Below are 17,287 nucleotides of genomic sequence, written 5' to 3'. Positions count from 1 at the left end.
TATCTAGTTGATTTATTAATTTACAAAAAATAGCAGTATTATGATCCTGTACTTCAGATAGATACATTTTATCCCTGCGAATATAACAATAATGTGCAATAACAATAAAAGATCCTGATTCAAGATTTCAATGCATCAAATCTCGATATCATATAACATACATGTAATACATTCACTCACTATGATACAACAATAATAGAAACATTTCATAGGTTTTCTAAACATGTAGATTATCATACATGCTTCTATTGCTTCCCTAAAGATTCAAATCACTCATCTCTGATGATATTGCACATAGTGACCAACATTGTTTTCAATGTTCCAATGTCCTAAAGTTAGGATCAATAGCAATTATCTCTAAAAATAGTTGAAACCTTTCCTCCAAGGCCACCCTTCTTTTCCAGAGCCACTCCTGTAAGTAATGAGGAATAAGTGATCTTGATACCCCATTCAGCCTTCTAATAGCAGCTTTAAAAAAATTCCAAGACACCTCGATCAATTGTGTATTTATGCCTTCTGTGGTGACAAATTCGCGATCATGATTAACTATTGAATGTTTATAATTCATTCCCAGGCTTTCCAACTTGCGGTAACTGGCAAATGAATCAGTCCATATAGTGGATCCCTCTTTTACGTGTTTCATAATTATTTCTGATAATACAGAGGTTTTTCTCCCTTCTTCAGGTACCAATTCTGCAAACATTTCTCGCGTTTTCATATCTATTCCAGCCAAAACCCAGCGTTGGCGTATTATTCTTCCACGATTAAATTTTCTTTTGGCCACAAACGTCTCATCAATTTGAATTACATGTGATTTACCTTGTGATATTCCCCCTATTAGGGTACCTCTTCTTTCCATTTCCCCAGAGCATATCTTACGAAGTTTCTTGGTCCAATTCACCATTGTTCTCTTGCTGACGTGTGCTTCAAAAGCTATCTGTCGTTGAGATACATCTATGGTCCAAAGATAAATCATCATTACAAGTTGGGTGAGTCTTATTTTACTTCCTTCAAATAGCGATCTTTTCCTTATGGACGTGGTAGTCCGGCACTTTGAAACCGGACACCTCCATCTATATCCATCCATAGTTCTTTTGCATTTTTCTTCATTCATTTGTTGTCCACAATTAAAACATGTTGCCTTTTGAACAAGGAGTTGCCGTGATCGCAGAAACTTTATACATTTTCGTTCACTTGATATTATACCACATCTAGCAATATTGAATAGATTTCTTCTTTTTCTGGGTTCTTTAGTCTTCATATTTATTTAAAACTTAATTGTCTTTTTCAAAAGTAGTTTCTGTATATATAAACATTGGAAAGTTAAATTTCATGCAGGCACTTTCAAAGTCATAAATTGACAATCGGCTTCCTTTAATGATATTCCCTGCGTCTTTGCCCATGCGTAGATCTGAACTTCCGGAAAGATTATCCACATTATGAGATCTCTTTCAGAATCTCCCTTTTTTAGAAATTCCCTCATTTCCGGATTTACTCTTTTTAAAATTGTTACCCAATTTATGCAGATTTCTGCAAAAGCCATTTGTATAGGTTTTTCAGGGTGAATGCTTCCTGTATAAATTTTTTCCCACTCATCTTCAATCAGATGTTTTCCAGGCCAATAATTGTTACATGTAGTAAGACCATACTTTTGCTTCCAATATTGCAGTCGTGGATTTAATTCGTCATACATTATATCACATAAGTGATCCGTTAATGTATATGTTGTCAACAGAAACTTCAGCGACTTTAATCCTTTATCTATGAGTGTTTCTTTCTGGGGTATCCATGTCGAATGTTGTATCTCCGGATCATCACAACGCAATCCCAAACACATTTTGATACTTTTAGTAATATTTTTACCGTATTCTAATATATTAAACATCTTATTATTAATTGAACAGGAAAATACTGAATCAATACCTCAAGATTCCACATTTTCTTTAAATTTACATTAGTTCAATAGTGACTAGCCACACAATAACGGCAAATGTACCTTTTGAATGTATAGTTACATAATGGGATAAACTTTTCATCTCATCATAATATAATCTCGATTGTTTGCGCACATGAGTTTTTTTGGTAAACGTTCCATTACTATTTCTTTTCAATTTCAAAACTTCCAGCCTCGGTAATTTTTTTAGTAGATCATCACTAAGAAATTGGACGTGATTATAACTAAGATCAATAGTATGCAGATGTTTGAACGATATATTGGAAGAAAGAGAGAAAAACTTCAAGTTGTTACTATACAATGTTAATCTCTCTAAATTACATAGTGATTTAAGCACTGTCATTTCAAATGCAATTAGTCTATTTTCGTCCATGTGTAATGTTTCTAATTTTCTCAATCCTCTGAAGGCCCCATCTTCTATAACTTTTATGGCGTTCCTTGATAAATCCAGTATCCTGAGACGGCGCAAGTGAACAAATGTTCCATTCTTCAATCTTTTTATCTCATTATTGTCCAGATATAGCTTTTGTAGGTTCTCCAGACTGGCAAATATCGATTCTTCTATCTCTGCCAGCAAATTACTGCTTAAGTACAAACTTTCTAGTTGATGTAATCCTGAAAAGCTTTCCTTTTCAATTCGTGTGATGTAGTTTCGCATCAAGTTTATCTCCCTTAGTTTTTCATTTTTGCAGAAGGCTCCTCTTGATATTGTTTGGATTTTATTCCAACCACAATGCAACACCTCTACGTCTTTATATTTTCCCAATTGTTCTTTGTTTATTTCCCGTAGACAGCTGTCGTTGATGAATATCTTTACTGTGTTCCGACAAGATTTTGCCAGGTATATCTTGTCAGGATCCGGAATCCTTGTATAACTCGAATGGTCGCACCAAAGTACCAAATTGCTTCCTTGCATGCATTCCGGGTATAACATGGTTCGTCTTTCATTAATCGTACATTTCTTTTGTTCTATTGTTTCCGGATAAATAGCATAACACATGCCCAGCCATAATACTAGTAGTTCCACTCGATTCATTTTACTCATGAATTAGATAACCCACTTTGTTACTCTATACCTTCGAAAAAGTGTCCTTTGTAAGTCAAAATCTTATTTACATTCGTTGTCATTACTCATGATTGTTCCGGTATTATAGAGTCAATGTTCACACTTTCCCCTTCGTAGGGGTAAGGATGTATTTCTATACGTCTTATCCTTTTTGTTCGCCAATGTATTGAACTTGAATAGCCTTTTATGCCCAAATTATTCTGACAATTCCATTGTTCCATATGTGGCGGATCTTTACAAATTTCTCTCTCCTGGTACACGTCCTTTGTTATATTAGTGTTTGTAAGTTTCATCACCAGTCCTCTAATTAATTCATACAACATGACTCTTCTTCCCAAAGAGGTGTATTCCTTTGCTCTTATTTCAAATATCTCTTCTACCACATGGTTGAATTTATCAAGAATTTCTTCGGTTAATTCCTCATCTAGGGCTACCTCTTCTAGGCCATTGTCTGTTTGTTTAACCCAATCAGCTTGGTCCGTAAGCAATTCCCATACTTTTTCTTTAAACTGGTATCTCTCATACTCGCTGTTATATTCTTTAAGATTCAATAGATCCAACTCGTCATATACATCGTACAAATAACACCAATTTGTTGGATCGTATCCTTCAATATAATCAAAATCTAGCATTCTTTTTTCAAACAAAATAGCAATTTCGCACAATTTACCATTTTCAGGATATGACAATTCTCAAGACTCATGTAATTACTTTTACTTTTCACTCATAACTTATTAAGTATACTCCATACTCGTTATCAATTCATACTCGTTATCAATTCATACTCGTTATCAATTCATTAATCACCCAATACTTATTAAGCAATAAATCTCTCCCCCCCACAAGGAATTTAATTATTTTGTAATTATTTTCTATTTTCTGGTTTTTATTTTTATAATTTTTTTCTCATTAAGATTTTATCCAGTATATGGCTTTTCTCTTTCGGTTTTGGCAATCATTTTTTTATCAATTTTTATGATCTATAAACATAATCCGACATTTTATTTTTTTGAAGATTTTTTTAGTGGGGAAAATAATACGACATATCATTTTAAACATTATTAAAAGATAACATTACTCATCATCCTTGCCTTCCCTTCCATAAGAAATGTTTTGACCTAAGTTTCTCTGAATGGCGAAACTAATTTATTCAAGGATCATTTATACAAGTATTACACAATTACGTCTCATAGAGACCATCAGAGGAAGGGTGCCATGAGACAGGAATGTGAGTAATTTACAAAATATTCCTTTACATAGCTATTACATAATCAAGTATTGGGTAAAAGAATAGAGGCTAGGCAAGTTTTACGCTTCTTATGTACAGTACAATAAAGAATTCACATAATAGAAAAAATGTAATAGCAGCATTAGTCAAAATAGCATCAAATAGGTGTAAGTCTCATACAAAGAGGTCTTGGCAGAGCGCAAATTATGGGTGAAACGGAAAAAAATTACGCTCATGTCAGCCTTTATAAAATATAATTCGATTAGCATAACATCTAAGTATGAACACGAGGTGATTTGTGATAGGGTAGGTGGTCTGGGGCCGTTACAGACTAAATTTCAACACGAAAATTGCAGCCGAAAATACATACATAACATTCAACCTTACAGGAAACAAACACCGTACAGTTCTTCATAATTTACAATAACAAGTTCCTCTCGAATTTAAAAAAAATTTTTGCAATAAAGATAGGTCGGTCTTGCATTCAAGTACTCAAGTTCTCATAGTCCCCGGGTTGTTATTCTAGGGGAGGTGATAGTGGGAACTATCCCAGCGATTGATCAATGTATCGGAATCTTTTAGTAAAAAGGGAAACTGTATTAATAACTGAGTATATATATATCGTAAAATACAGGTATATAGTTTCTACTTTTGCTAATCTCAAGTTTCACTATAACCGGCTTCTATACTTTTTCCGTTAAGTTTGACCTTTTGGTAGTAGTGCCGAATTGATAAGTTGTCCTAAACCACCACCGGCCAGCCCTAAATAATTCAGTTATCATGGCTTATCTTTTAGGCTAGCCCTAAAAGTCCAGATCAATCTATACAATTTCTAGATCAAACTAATAGTAGCTTATTTTAAAATCAGCCCATATTACCACTAGAGGCAGCATGTGATCCATCTACACTGGGTCTCCGCAAAGCTATCATTCGGGTCGGAGCCTCTGGTCTGTTTGGAAACCTACTGTCTCTACTGGTTGAAGATTCAATATCAAACATCAATGTAGTTTCCGAATTGGTGTCTTTAACTAATTGTTTGTCTCCCTCTTTTTTTAACGAGCTTTTAAAGGTTGATTCCGACACTTGGTCAATCGGTAGAATAAAAACGCCTCCCAAATAACCAAACGTGCTCGTGGACCCGTATGTAAATCTCCATTGTTCTAGATTTCCCCCAAATAGGAACTCAAATTCTGCGTCCATCCGACATCTCGTAAAACAAAATATTCGCATGTTTTTTTCCCCCTGATATTGTTGCAACAGGAGAGCTATGGCGGTTATTATCGCTTCTGGATATAACACATAAAGCACTATATGTCCTTTATCTCTTTCAGTGTTTTGATCTAGTCCTTTGTGCATACTACAAGCTTCTTTTAAATAGTCATGGCATAATGTCATAAGTTCCAAAATCTGTCCAGCATTCTTGAAATACGGTTTTACGTGCCTCATAAGGTAACATTGTTTACATTCACCGACCCCTACCGGGTGAAAAGGCTTTCCTATTTTTATCCAGTCCTCTTTGGTGTACATACATTGTTGCCAATATTGTACCCTTGGATTGTCCCGCTCACAAGTGCCGAACAAGAGGCCCATCAAACGATCCCGAACCGGCGCAGTTTTTATAGTTTCCATTACCATCTGCTGCCTTTGCGTAAGATCGAAATGCATTGCCCACTCGTAGACAACCTTGTGATCCGTATTAGGGTCGCACAACAGCCCGTAGCACATTTCTTTCTTCAATTAATTCACTATTTATAACTCTAGAATACAGAATGTTTCCTCTTTTATTCATACAACTCTCAGTAAATTGTTTCATATTGTAAATCAACGCGAAACAGAAAATATACATTGGTTAAATTTTTAATCATACAACCTTACCAATCATGTGAGTCCAACAATATGCTAGAATTTATCTAACCATCGTCAGGATATGATGTTGTAGGTTGAATTTGAGCGGTAGGTGGCTGTTGCCGAAACATGATACTGCCAAAAGATGTATACGTCCCATCTGACATAACATTGCTATTATGCGGCAAGTCGTGGCCCGTTGAAGGTGGCGTCAGTAAGGACGTCAAGAAAGGACTACTTGTTGATGTTGAGGAGCTGGTCTCTATTTCTTCCCTTCTATTCCGTTTGTTTGAGGCAGATTTTCTTTGTGAATATGGTTTTACTTTTGCTACCTCTCGATTTTTTACGTGTTTTCTACGAAAGTCATTTCGCCATGGCCACTCTTTAACTTTTTCATTACTTGCTTCCATCCCTTCGAAGAAGGACTCCGCATAATGTCTAGTTTGATTCTTAATGTCCTTGAAAAAATCATTCCATCTTTGTAATCTCTCTGTCTTTTTAACCCATCGAAGTTCCTCATACCATAGTTCGATATTTTCAATAGATAGCTCCCATAATTGTTCTTTAGTTATTGAGGCAGACATTCTTTAATTTACGACACCGTGTTATTTTTACACCTTAAAAATAGTAATGTTTCTTTAAGTCGAGATTATTGTAAGATATCGTTAATGATTATTCAAAACACTGAATCGTGCTAACTCTTTATTAATCTTATTTGGGGTTAATTATTCCTTTACCGGGTGAAGAAAAATGTTATCTTTGGCCATTTGTCAGCCTAACAATTCTTGATTTCCTCAACTCAGGGCCGGCCAATTCGTGGCCCCCGAGGTAATTTCCGAAATTGCCAATATCAAGAATGGATTGCACTGATTGTGAACTTGCAAGGTCAAGCAAAAATTTATATTTGTTTGGATGTGATGACTAAAATATCTATTCCGACGTATTGGCAGATCCATCAGCCAGTCACATAATGGTATATTTATATACACTACCATAAAGCAGAATAATTTGCACCAGATTCATCAAGAACAAAATTTTCACAAGCTAAACACAATATTTTGCCACACGATTCCTTGTTTTTAATACTGTTGCCCATCTTATGACCATGAAAAAACGGCCAATTTATTCAGACTGAGCCTAACTATACTCGCGATTTCGGACCAAGGTGTCGTTGAACATGTGTGACCTTGCGTTTGCGTTTGCGGTAATATTGCTGACCATGAAACCTAGGTACGGAAAGATTGACGCATGTTGGCTTTTGTTATTAATATGGCCATGCGCCACATAGCCTGATCCGCGTAAACTCAGCCTAGCGATATACGGTAAGCTCGCAACAATGCCAAGTTATAATATCATTGGTCTATGAACTTCAAAAGCTTTTCGCGCTTCGCGCGGTAGTGGCATGCACAGTATTTCATCAATCGAATGTGACCTTCGGGCTGGAAAAGATTGGCCCGCCTTTACTAATTCAAACTTTTATTTTGTATCACATACCATCCTAATTGTTCTCTCTCTCTTAAAATCTGCTAAATAACCTGTCATTATTCCATGGTTACACAAGAATTCCCTTTTTCAAACGACAACTCAGTCATCCACAGTATTTAATTGTTTCACTATGAGACACAGAAAACATAACATATCTTGTAACAGTCGCAACGTAATTAATGTACATTTACGATTTTGCTAATCACATCAATTTGTACATTTTGATCACATAGTTTTCCAATTTTACTCGTTATTCCAGGGGCGCCAAAACATTCTATCAAGGCGCCTGAGAGTTGCCTCGTCAAGAGGTCGTAACTGTTCATGATCTGAGGATAGATCGGAATCGCTATTACTAACCCCAGAGTCAGTATCGGGTAGAGTATTCAGACTCTCATTCGAGTCTGTCAAATCACTAGACTCAGAATTCGAATAAAGTCCCAACTCTTGATCTGAGTAAAAATAGGATTCTATATCATCATGTCCAGAATCAGCATACGACGAGATACTCAAAATTTCATCCGAGTCGGTTAGATCTAATTCCGAATCGGTGCTATCTCCCCAAATCGAAGGGTTTCTTTCAAAATAGCTTTCCAAAGTGGCCTCGTCAATTTCTTGTTCATTTTCCTCATTTTCATCTGCTTCAGGCGATGTTGGGCATGATTTGAGAATTTCATCTATATTTTTTAATACCACAATCCACCTTCCGGTCCAGATTTGTTCATCCAGAACAGAGGCCCCCATGGCATCAGCACTTGTCATGGCTACAGTTATACCAGCAAAGAGATGTATTGCTGTTTCTTGACCCTATATATACCAAGTCTGTGGAAATGTAATAGGTCTATATGTCATAAATTTTCCAAGTATACCACAGGAAGTTTTTATTTTTCTTCGTGAGTTAGCACCACAGTACGCAGTGATCATGATACTCGTCTTATTTTGATTCATCACTCTTTTTTACATATGTCTCACTAGGATATAACCATGATACCCCTCACCCTAAACTCAATCTCGATGTTCATCTTTATTGCTACATTATCCGTATTTGCGCCATGAGACCACGCTCAAAGCGAAGACTTTCTATCAATTATAATTAGATGACTTAAAATTGTAGGTGATCGTACTAATTTTGTGTCCTGTTTCTTCATCTAGTACAGAGGTCTCAAACTCAAACGTGCTTGCGGGCCATTTTTCTAGTTGGGACGACGCCGCGGCCCGCAGCATTTATAGGGGTATTCTATGTTTTTCCAGGTAGGTCTCATTTGGCGGGAATGAATTTTTCTATTGAGAGTGAGTCGACCCAGCAGACTGACAGTAACCACACATCGCCAAAATATGATTTAGATTTGTATAAATTTAGGCCTGGCGCGAAAAGAATCGTCATATTTATAAATATCTGGATAGAATGGTTGTAGTACTTGATATAAATTACTATAAGATATAGACACTATATGGGCGAACAAAAAAACTATCACCTTATAATTTTCAGCTACTATAAATATTTTGAATCCAACAGACCGATAATAGGGTCTGATCTGATCATTGTAATTCCAATCATGATTCGGGTATACTTCTGAGAAGTAGTCTATTAATCTCATGGCCAAATATCTTCAAATATAGGAGCAGAAAAAAATATAAATATAATATAAATATATTATTGAATGTGTCCTGGTGATTGAAATGTGGGAACGCCGAACGTCCTATTACTGTTACCTCGTTGGAGTGTACCACTACGGCACTCGGTACCTCTAAGTGGCCTTAATAACATGATTTAGTGACCAAAGATGTAACTAACAGAACGCCAATAATTTCCATAAACCTACTTGCTCAGTTATCGAAATACCAAGCTGCTACCTTCTGATCTATTACAAGTTCTTTTATTGTCAAACAACTGTACCAATTGGCCATTAAATACCAGATCTTGTGACGGAACACATCTCCTTCCTAGCTCACCTATCTTTCGGGATCTATTCCTTTATTGGTCAATACATGGGCATTTATTACTGTACTCATAATTGCACTCAGTACCGTCATCAAACACTACATTCTAAACTCGGTTTACTTCCTTATAATCATGAACCGCCGGCATATGAGATATAGCCTCAGTGCATGGGGCATGCCATTCTTTTTTTGTTATCAATTCCGAATTTGCGTAATAAATCACAATCAGATTCAGATGGACATGTTTGATCATTGTTAACGCGAAAAATTCTAAAAATCAGACCTAATTTTTGGTTCGTGATCCTCTGTGTGGCACGTAAATTAAGAAAGTACCAACTAGATATGCGCTTACTACTTAGCTAATTAGTTACTGTATAATTCTAGATATTTAGCTGTCTGAATCTTCTAATTAATGAGTTACGTCATTCATACATCAACAATTCTTGTTCGTGGTCCATTTCCAACCTGAGTACTGTACAAACGACTGCAATTCGTATCAAAATCTCTCCTACTTTTACTGGTTCAATTTAACTCGGACATTACCGTAAGTGCTCATTCATTTACCCACCCCGATATCAAGTCTAAAAACGACAGAAATTAAGTGGTAGCAGGTCATGCGCCATTTTCCAAGCACGATTTTACGCCATTTTGATTATCTACATTCTTGCTTGGCTTAAACCAGCCGCGTGGTGGCGCCGACAACCCACGGATTCAATATCACGCCTTTACTTATTTCCCAATTCGCATAGCTTTGTTACCAAATGCAACAATTCAAATTATCTTGTAGTCACTCAAATTGGCAAGGTCCCACCGACCATTCTCAGCCTTATTCATAGAAAATGCAAAAACCAACACGCGCTGCTTCATACTACACCACTGTATATTGTTATGTAATTGTACTCTAGATTACTAGGTCACTATTGTTGGTACATTATCAATAAACTATCTTTTCGCACCCAATCTGTCCCAAATAATTACTTCTGCAAACTATAATCCCAAAATGCAAATCTTGCTACCCTCAGAAATCAATGGCTTTCTTTAATTATCATATCTTTTGTTTGTTCTTTGATACTACAAACTTCGCACTATTGCTCAACACTAACAAACTAGCGTTTACGCTGCTGAATTATCTATAATTCATGTGCCGTCTCCAATACACAAAACTTACTTTTGTAAATGCAGACTCGCAACAATAGTTACTTTTAAATAAAATACCTGTGCTACATACATGCTAATGGCTATTATCGAAAACAAACATCTATCACTACCCAAGTTTCTCGTAGTAATGTTTTGTAATCTACCTACTCGATTGGGTATTTTTAAATCTGGCCAAATTTACATTTATTTTTAAGGCTACCTAATTAGTTTGACCACCACTATTACCGGCACAAACCCGATACCTTGCTCTTAATTTCACTTACTTGTAATTGCCTGACATTTGAGGCGTGATATGAGAAAATAACATTCTCATCTATTTCAGCTTAGTGCTCCTAGATTAATTTAATCACAAGGTGGCTAGCGCAAAAAGTCCTATAACTGTCTCAAGCAATTGTTCCATCGTTTCAAATATTTTGGAGAGACCGGTTGGCGTAGGCAGCTATCATTACACAAATTACCATACCCGCACGACAATTTCTAGTGAATTTTAATCATGTCCAAACAATTAGAACACACTTGTAGTAGAAGAGATATTGTAGAGATCTCCAACACACTAGTTTTGAAATGGACATCTCCAATAGGGCACGAGCAAGCACATTTTTTCCTGTTTTAGTAATCCAGTACGCAAGAAGGTTTTGAAAACAGTGCGATCTATCAAAGCCGAAGTTTGTCATGGCTTACAGTAGATTTACAATTTTATAGCCCTTTTGTGTTATGACGTACACAATTGTTAGTAATCAATAATATTCGCCTCGCACTGCAATGGGAGTTAGTCCATTTCAGGAAGTCACTCTATACGGCTAGGCATTGCTCCACTGCATGCTTGGCGTCGTATTGTTGCATCAGGTTTTAGCTAGGACGACCTGAGTTGTCCGCAAAAGCACAATTTAGTTTTGAAATTATAGACCCGAGTTCTTCAAACGGAGTTACTGTTTAATATGAGATATATCAAAACTTGCAATATAGTGTAACCTTCGAACGGTATTTACAGGGATGTACCAAATCCATAATACCATGAACTGAATACCAGCTTTCGCAAATTTAGGTTTATGGTTCAACATGAGCCAGAACATAGGCGAGTGAGCAACGTGGTATTATGTTATTTTAGTGTGATACTTTATACCCTTTGATCGAGAGAGATATTTCACCTGTTTATTTACTCGTTGGCGGTAAACCAACAGTTTTGTTTGGTTTTCAAAAATATAATTAATTTTTGAGGGGTATACCGCTTCAGCACAGGCCTTTTAAGAATTTTACTTTGCACCAGTGTTGAGCTCAATTCCCTTCGAGTCACGAGTCATTCCGAGTCCTGGCAGACCAAGGCCAAGTCAAGTTACGAGAAAAATCACAATTTTGAGTCAAACCGGATCTTAGCATCTATATTGAATTAACTGACAAATATGCAGATAACTATACATGCACCCAGATGCTGTATCAATCACACGCAAGTAAAATACGTGAGCGATTGTAAAGCTAGATACTACAGTTAGGCCTTGTCGACCAAAATATAGAAATATACACACTGCACCACGCAAATATTGAGCCGTCTAATGAGACAGAAAGATGTTCTTATTCACAATAGTCCTCTATAATTACCACGGCAGTGTCAGCCATGATCGTTTCATTTGCGGTTAATTTATTTATGACTTAACACAACAATTCGAGTATACGCAAGCTACATTGATCTATTCGACACCGTTTATTTTGCTTTCATATCGAAATTGATCGGTTTTGTTGAGACTATCTATTTTTTAATTCAGTATCACCTATGCATTTGAGACGACAATAGAATGTGTACAGTGGCCTACTATACTTCTTAAAGCTTATACACCAAGATGAACTTGCGCGTTTTGCAAAATAAATCTAATGTCCGAATTGTCAAGTACTGAATAGTATTGTCGAGAATGTATGGATAGGTTGTTTTGAAAATAGAAACAATAATATTAATACCAACTTCAATCTCATCATTCTCGTCGCAGTTATTTTAAATTCCTATATAAAGTTGCCGAATTCTTATAATCAGCGTTTGAGCTAGCCCTAGTTACAAAAAAAGATAATGTTCAGTATACAGGTCATTATTGTGTCAATGAGAATGTACCATGACTCGAACTACCCTCGATTTTGTTATATTCACTTATTATTCATATATACGAATGCGCATGACTAGATTCACCCCAAATAACGTTCCATCCTGTCAGGTATTCTAGAAGGAACCATTAATTGGGATGGCTCCTGTCACACAATTTTAGCTACCATGTCCATATTAGCAATACTTTACCTAAGAAAACTTCGAGAACAATTCCAATATTTTAGCCTTAGTAGCTTAGAAGCTTTGAAGGGAATCAATCACTTTGCGTCTTGAGTAGAGTTGTTATTATTCAGTATTATACGGCTCGTAGCTTAATATAATTTTGACAGTACAGGAAGCTATCCATGCTACTCGTCTTCGTTGCGGCGAACGCTTGTTGGATTACTTTGCCACATGGTTTAAGTTTGGATCGGCGAGGCCAGTTGTGTGTATAAGTACAGTTAATTTCTGGAACTTGTAGGTTAGTGTCCCTCAACCGGGATATATGTAATTCTTGAGATATACCAGAGGTTGCAAAGCGCGTACCTTTCCCATGGAATATACATATGGATGTACCAGAATGGGATCACCCCAAGCCTACAATCCGTTATCACCAAGGTAGGTATATGTATAATGTTGTCTCATATATAGTACTGTACTCCGCCTAGTCACAATATCGCGATTCATTTATTTTCGTCGTAAACTCAACTTACTGGTCTAGTTAGTTGTTATAAAGTAACTACAGTTAGAAGACATGTTTTAAGTTAGCCATTTATGCGATAGATCAGATTTCCTGAAGCGGTATTCCCTGCTTGGCGTAAATAAATGCCACAATGTAGTGAATGCAACAATTAGAGCGACTCAGCCGGCCCGGGTCGAAACACTTTCCATATTTGAAATAAAAAAAAACTTTTTGATTCAAAATACCGATCGGTCGCGTCTCGATCCCAACACTGCAACATTCGAGTCACGAGTCACTCCGAGTCACCGCATCCTTCGATCGAGCCGAGTCAAGTCAACTGATTAGTGAAAATGACTCAAATCAAGCTAAGGTTGGAATTGAATTGATTTTATTAGTCACAAGACGTGATTATATCATTATACTTTACTAGTTTTCTGCAACACATATCGGACGGTCATCGGTGTCTAACCGATGAAGATATATTGAGTTAAATAAGTCCACAAATAATGCACTGTATTGCTTGCATACAAGTAACTTAAGTCATTTAAGCAAACGCACCGTTCTTAATTTATCATATCCGCCAAAAATAAATAAAACATTTATAGTTTATGATGGCATTGGCTGCAAACTTCGACTTCTTAACCCGTGTCCAGTATTTTTGTGACATGTCAGATGGATACCCAATAAAATGCACTATCATTGAAAGATTGGTCGTTTTTTATGTATCCCCATGAACTTCGCGTGAAAAATCCAAACATATGTTATATACCACAATCTTTGTCTGCATTTGATTATTTGATGACTTGAAATTGGCTCACTAATTTTACTCCGAATTAAATTCAATTCATAAACAGGTATATCGAATCAATTCAGATATTATCCAGTTGCTTAAGGCCAATGACTCGGGAGGCCACGGACTCATGCACAGTAGCGCCCAATACATAAATAATCGGCATTTCTTGTAGTCTAAATGCTATTGTCAACCCTGTGCAATGCACAGTACACAACGTGAGGCAGCTCTGATACTTAATAGGTTGGTGATTGTGCTATTGGTGATTGAAATTACCACTTTTTACAAGACGGCGAATTCTTGTGACGTCATAATTGCTGTAATCGTCGCATGAAATCGCAATTTACTGTATACCGCTGGTGTACGTGCAGAGTTGAACCATTCGCGTGACGTTTCAATATCGGCTCTGCACTTATTAATATCAAACCATGCAGTCGAGTTATTAAATGGAATCCTAAAACGGTACAATCATTTGAAGTGTAACTGCGGCCTGTGCTACCAGTCCGTTCAACGAATCTCCAGTTACATCAACGTTGTTCACGCGCAATGCCCCGTGTGAGTAACGAAAGACACTGCGCATGAGCTTGGCAAGCAACACACGACAACGCTAAAATATCTCCAGCTGACAATAATGATGATTACAAACGCGAAATCGCGCAGCCATGCAATCAGTCATTGTCTCTGCATCATTTTGACCAACTCGCATCGCGGCAATTGCTCGATTATTAACACATTGTTGCACTTCCCAATTTAAGTTCACGAAGCATTTCGGGATCACATCGGTCAATTCGCAAATTTGATCTGCGTGTCGATGGCCGGGTTGGTCACCAACGCATACTATTTGAATTACGTTTTGACGGCCGCACAAATCTCCTTCTACGGTCGCGGGTTGGCCACCCCTGGGCTAGGATTGATTCCACTTCCAGCCGCATGGCGTGATCTTACCAATAGAATAGACAGTGGATTTCTATTGGGTAAATATTCGATACTGTTGTTCTGAAAACGAGTACATCCAGCAATCAAGTTTATCGGAATGTAGTAGGTTCCCTGTTCGAACGAATCGAATAATATCAGAATTTGTGCCACTGTAGCCAATAATCTTGTGCTGCATCACGTTAATAATGAAGGGAACACTCGAAAATGACTTTGTGCGACAATTTCGGAGTACAAATGTATCTAGTAGATAACAAGGAATAAGGATGACGGCAAGTGAGAAAGTGTGTACTCTAGTAAGTATCGCCACGAATCGGTTTGAGTGTGACACCGTCTTGAGTAGTTTTTCGTGGCGATAATTGTTTTCTCATTACATCGGTGATTAAGCTGTATTGCTGCATCTCCCGATTATTGCCACATAACAGGCAAAGCCTTGTTATAGAACGAATCTGCGCAGAAATGAATTCCAATTTACAGGCAAACACCAACACATCTTCCAATTTCGCGCTCCGATTACCTATCACGAAGCTAGCTACCTCATGAATGGTTTTGTAAACGAATATGGGCGCACATAATTTAAATTCCAGAATATCTGAACGTATATTAGTGCTCCTGGTCGGGAGGGGAGATCTAGGATGGTGCTTCTCGGCACACGCTTGGTGCATAGTCCGTAGAAAAATTCGGGGAATGTCCTAGCTTGATGGCACCGATTTCAAACCTTTGCCGTATTCCAGAACTCGAGACATGGTACTGACACACATCTTTTGATCATTACGTTCAAGTTTTAGCGGGAATCAATCTCTCACTTTAATGTTTACTTCCATTCGAATCATTCGATGTTATTTAGTTTCGCGATGTCGCTTTTTAAGCAATATGAGATAAGACCATCACTAATTAGCGCACACCCGACCGCATTGTCGTCAGACCCACGAGAGATAGGAGCCGAAGCATGCTAGGCTCGAGACGCTATATTCCGGCCATAGGCCAGCACTGATCTCTTTCACTCCAGTCCTATTGCAGATGTTATTGTGGGAGTCAGCGATGAAATCGTGCACACCAGGCCGAAGCCGCCAATGCATATGTGATTGCGCAGTCAAACGATGATATAGTGGGAACTGGGCCTATTGCAGATGTGATTGTTAGGCCTGCAAAACCAGGCTTTATCTAGACGCGATAAATCAGGCTTGCGAAGTTTTCCATGCGCACAGGAATGAATGATCTAATTTCGCGACCATCTCAGCGGGAGATAAACACAGATACCTCTCGCTAATTGACAATACGTTTCTCGCAAACCCGCCGCGCGGAACACTGATTACACAATTATTGAATTGCAGCTGAATATTAGATTTCCAATGATTATTTTAAAATGACAGAGTTTCGCGTTTCAAAATAGACAAGTTCGACCCCCGAAATCCCCGTGGCTGCACCTGGCACACGCGCATACCGAAATCGAAGACGTCTCTAACGAGGTCGCATCGATTCACCTGATTACTGATTACTAATCTCAAATCACTTTAGCGTTTGAGCATTTTGTACGAGGTGACCGCCACCCCGCAAATGTGGTCACGAGGTGGCTGCACCACCTCGTAATCCCGTAAGTTGGCGCCTATGTTACCCAATATTGTTAGATTTAAGTTATGTAAAGAACAACTACAGTAGCAAAGCGCGTTGACAGCAGGCTGATACTATAAACCTTAAAATTCCAGATCTACTATCATTATTTGCCTCAAGTGATTGTATTTTCAAATGTCTTTAGCAGGGATTATCCATACCTTTTTTAGACACAGGCCACATTATGAGTGAGCGAGTGCTTGGCGTGTCGTGATTCTATTTCATAGTATACTTTACGCTTATATCCGTATGTCATGCTATCTCATGCAATCCTAATCATCCTAACCGTGAGACACCAGCGTTTATATTGAATTAGTATCGGGTGTTTAATTTTGTATAATAAGGATATCAGTGCAGCGAGTGATCACAATATAAGTCTCATATCATAGCTATAAGTACCACGTTGATTTTCTCTCTCCCCTTTATGGAAAGGTGAGCATTAGTTTTTCTACTTTTAGTAACATTTGGTATAACTGATACAGTTTCCACGCGATAATATTATATTGGCAGTCTGTACCATGATGACCCA

The 17,287-nt window shown here is 37.5% G+C and overlaps 1 protein-coding gene across 1 annotated transcript; it reads right to left on the bottom strand.

The window, feature by feature from the left end:
• Window positions 1-363: 363 nt before the first annotated feature.
• LOC145436365 (uncharacterized) lies at window positions 364-3,771 on the bottom strand. Its single transcript, XM_080313714.1, has one exon. The coding sequence runs from the start codon at window positions 2,997-2,999 to the stop codon at window positions 1,950-1,952; it is 1,050 nt and encodes a 349-aa protein (XP_080169840.1). The 5' UTR covers window positions 3,000-3,771; the 3' UTR covers window positions 364-1,949.
• Window positions 3,772-17,287: the final 13,516 nt, after the last annotated feature.

The sequence above is a fragment of the Botryllus schlosseri genome, chromosome 3 (assembly GCF_051294905.1).
Source record: "Botryllus schlosseri isolate E-star chromosome 3, Bs_hap1, whole genome shotgun sequence".
Lineage (NCBI taxonomy): Eukaryota > Metazoa > Chordata > Ascidiacea > Stolidobranchia > Styelidae > Botryllus > Botryllus schlosseri.
The sequence above is the reverse complement of the archived record's forward strand: the minus strand, read 5'-3'. Positions and strand labels throughout refer to the sequence as shown.

What these genes read in the sequence shown, in the direction of transcription:
- LOC145436365 (XM_080313714.1), bottom strand. Translation starts at nt 2,999, where the DNA reads ATGAGTAAAATGAATCGAGTGGAACTACTAGTATTATGGCTGGGCATG.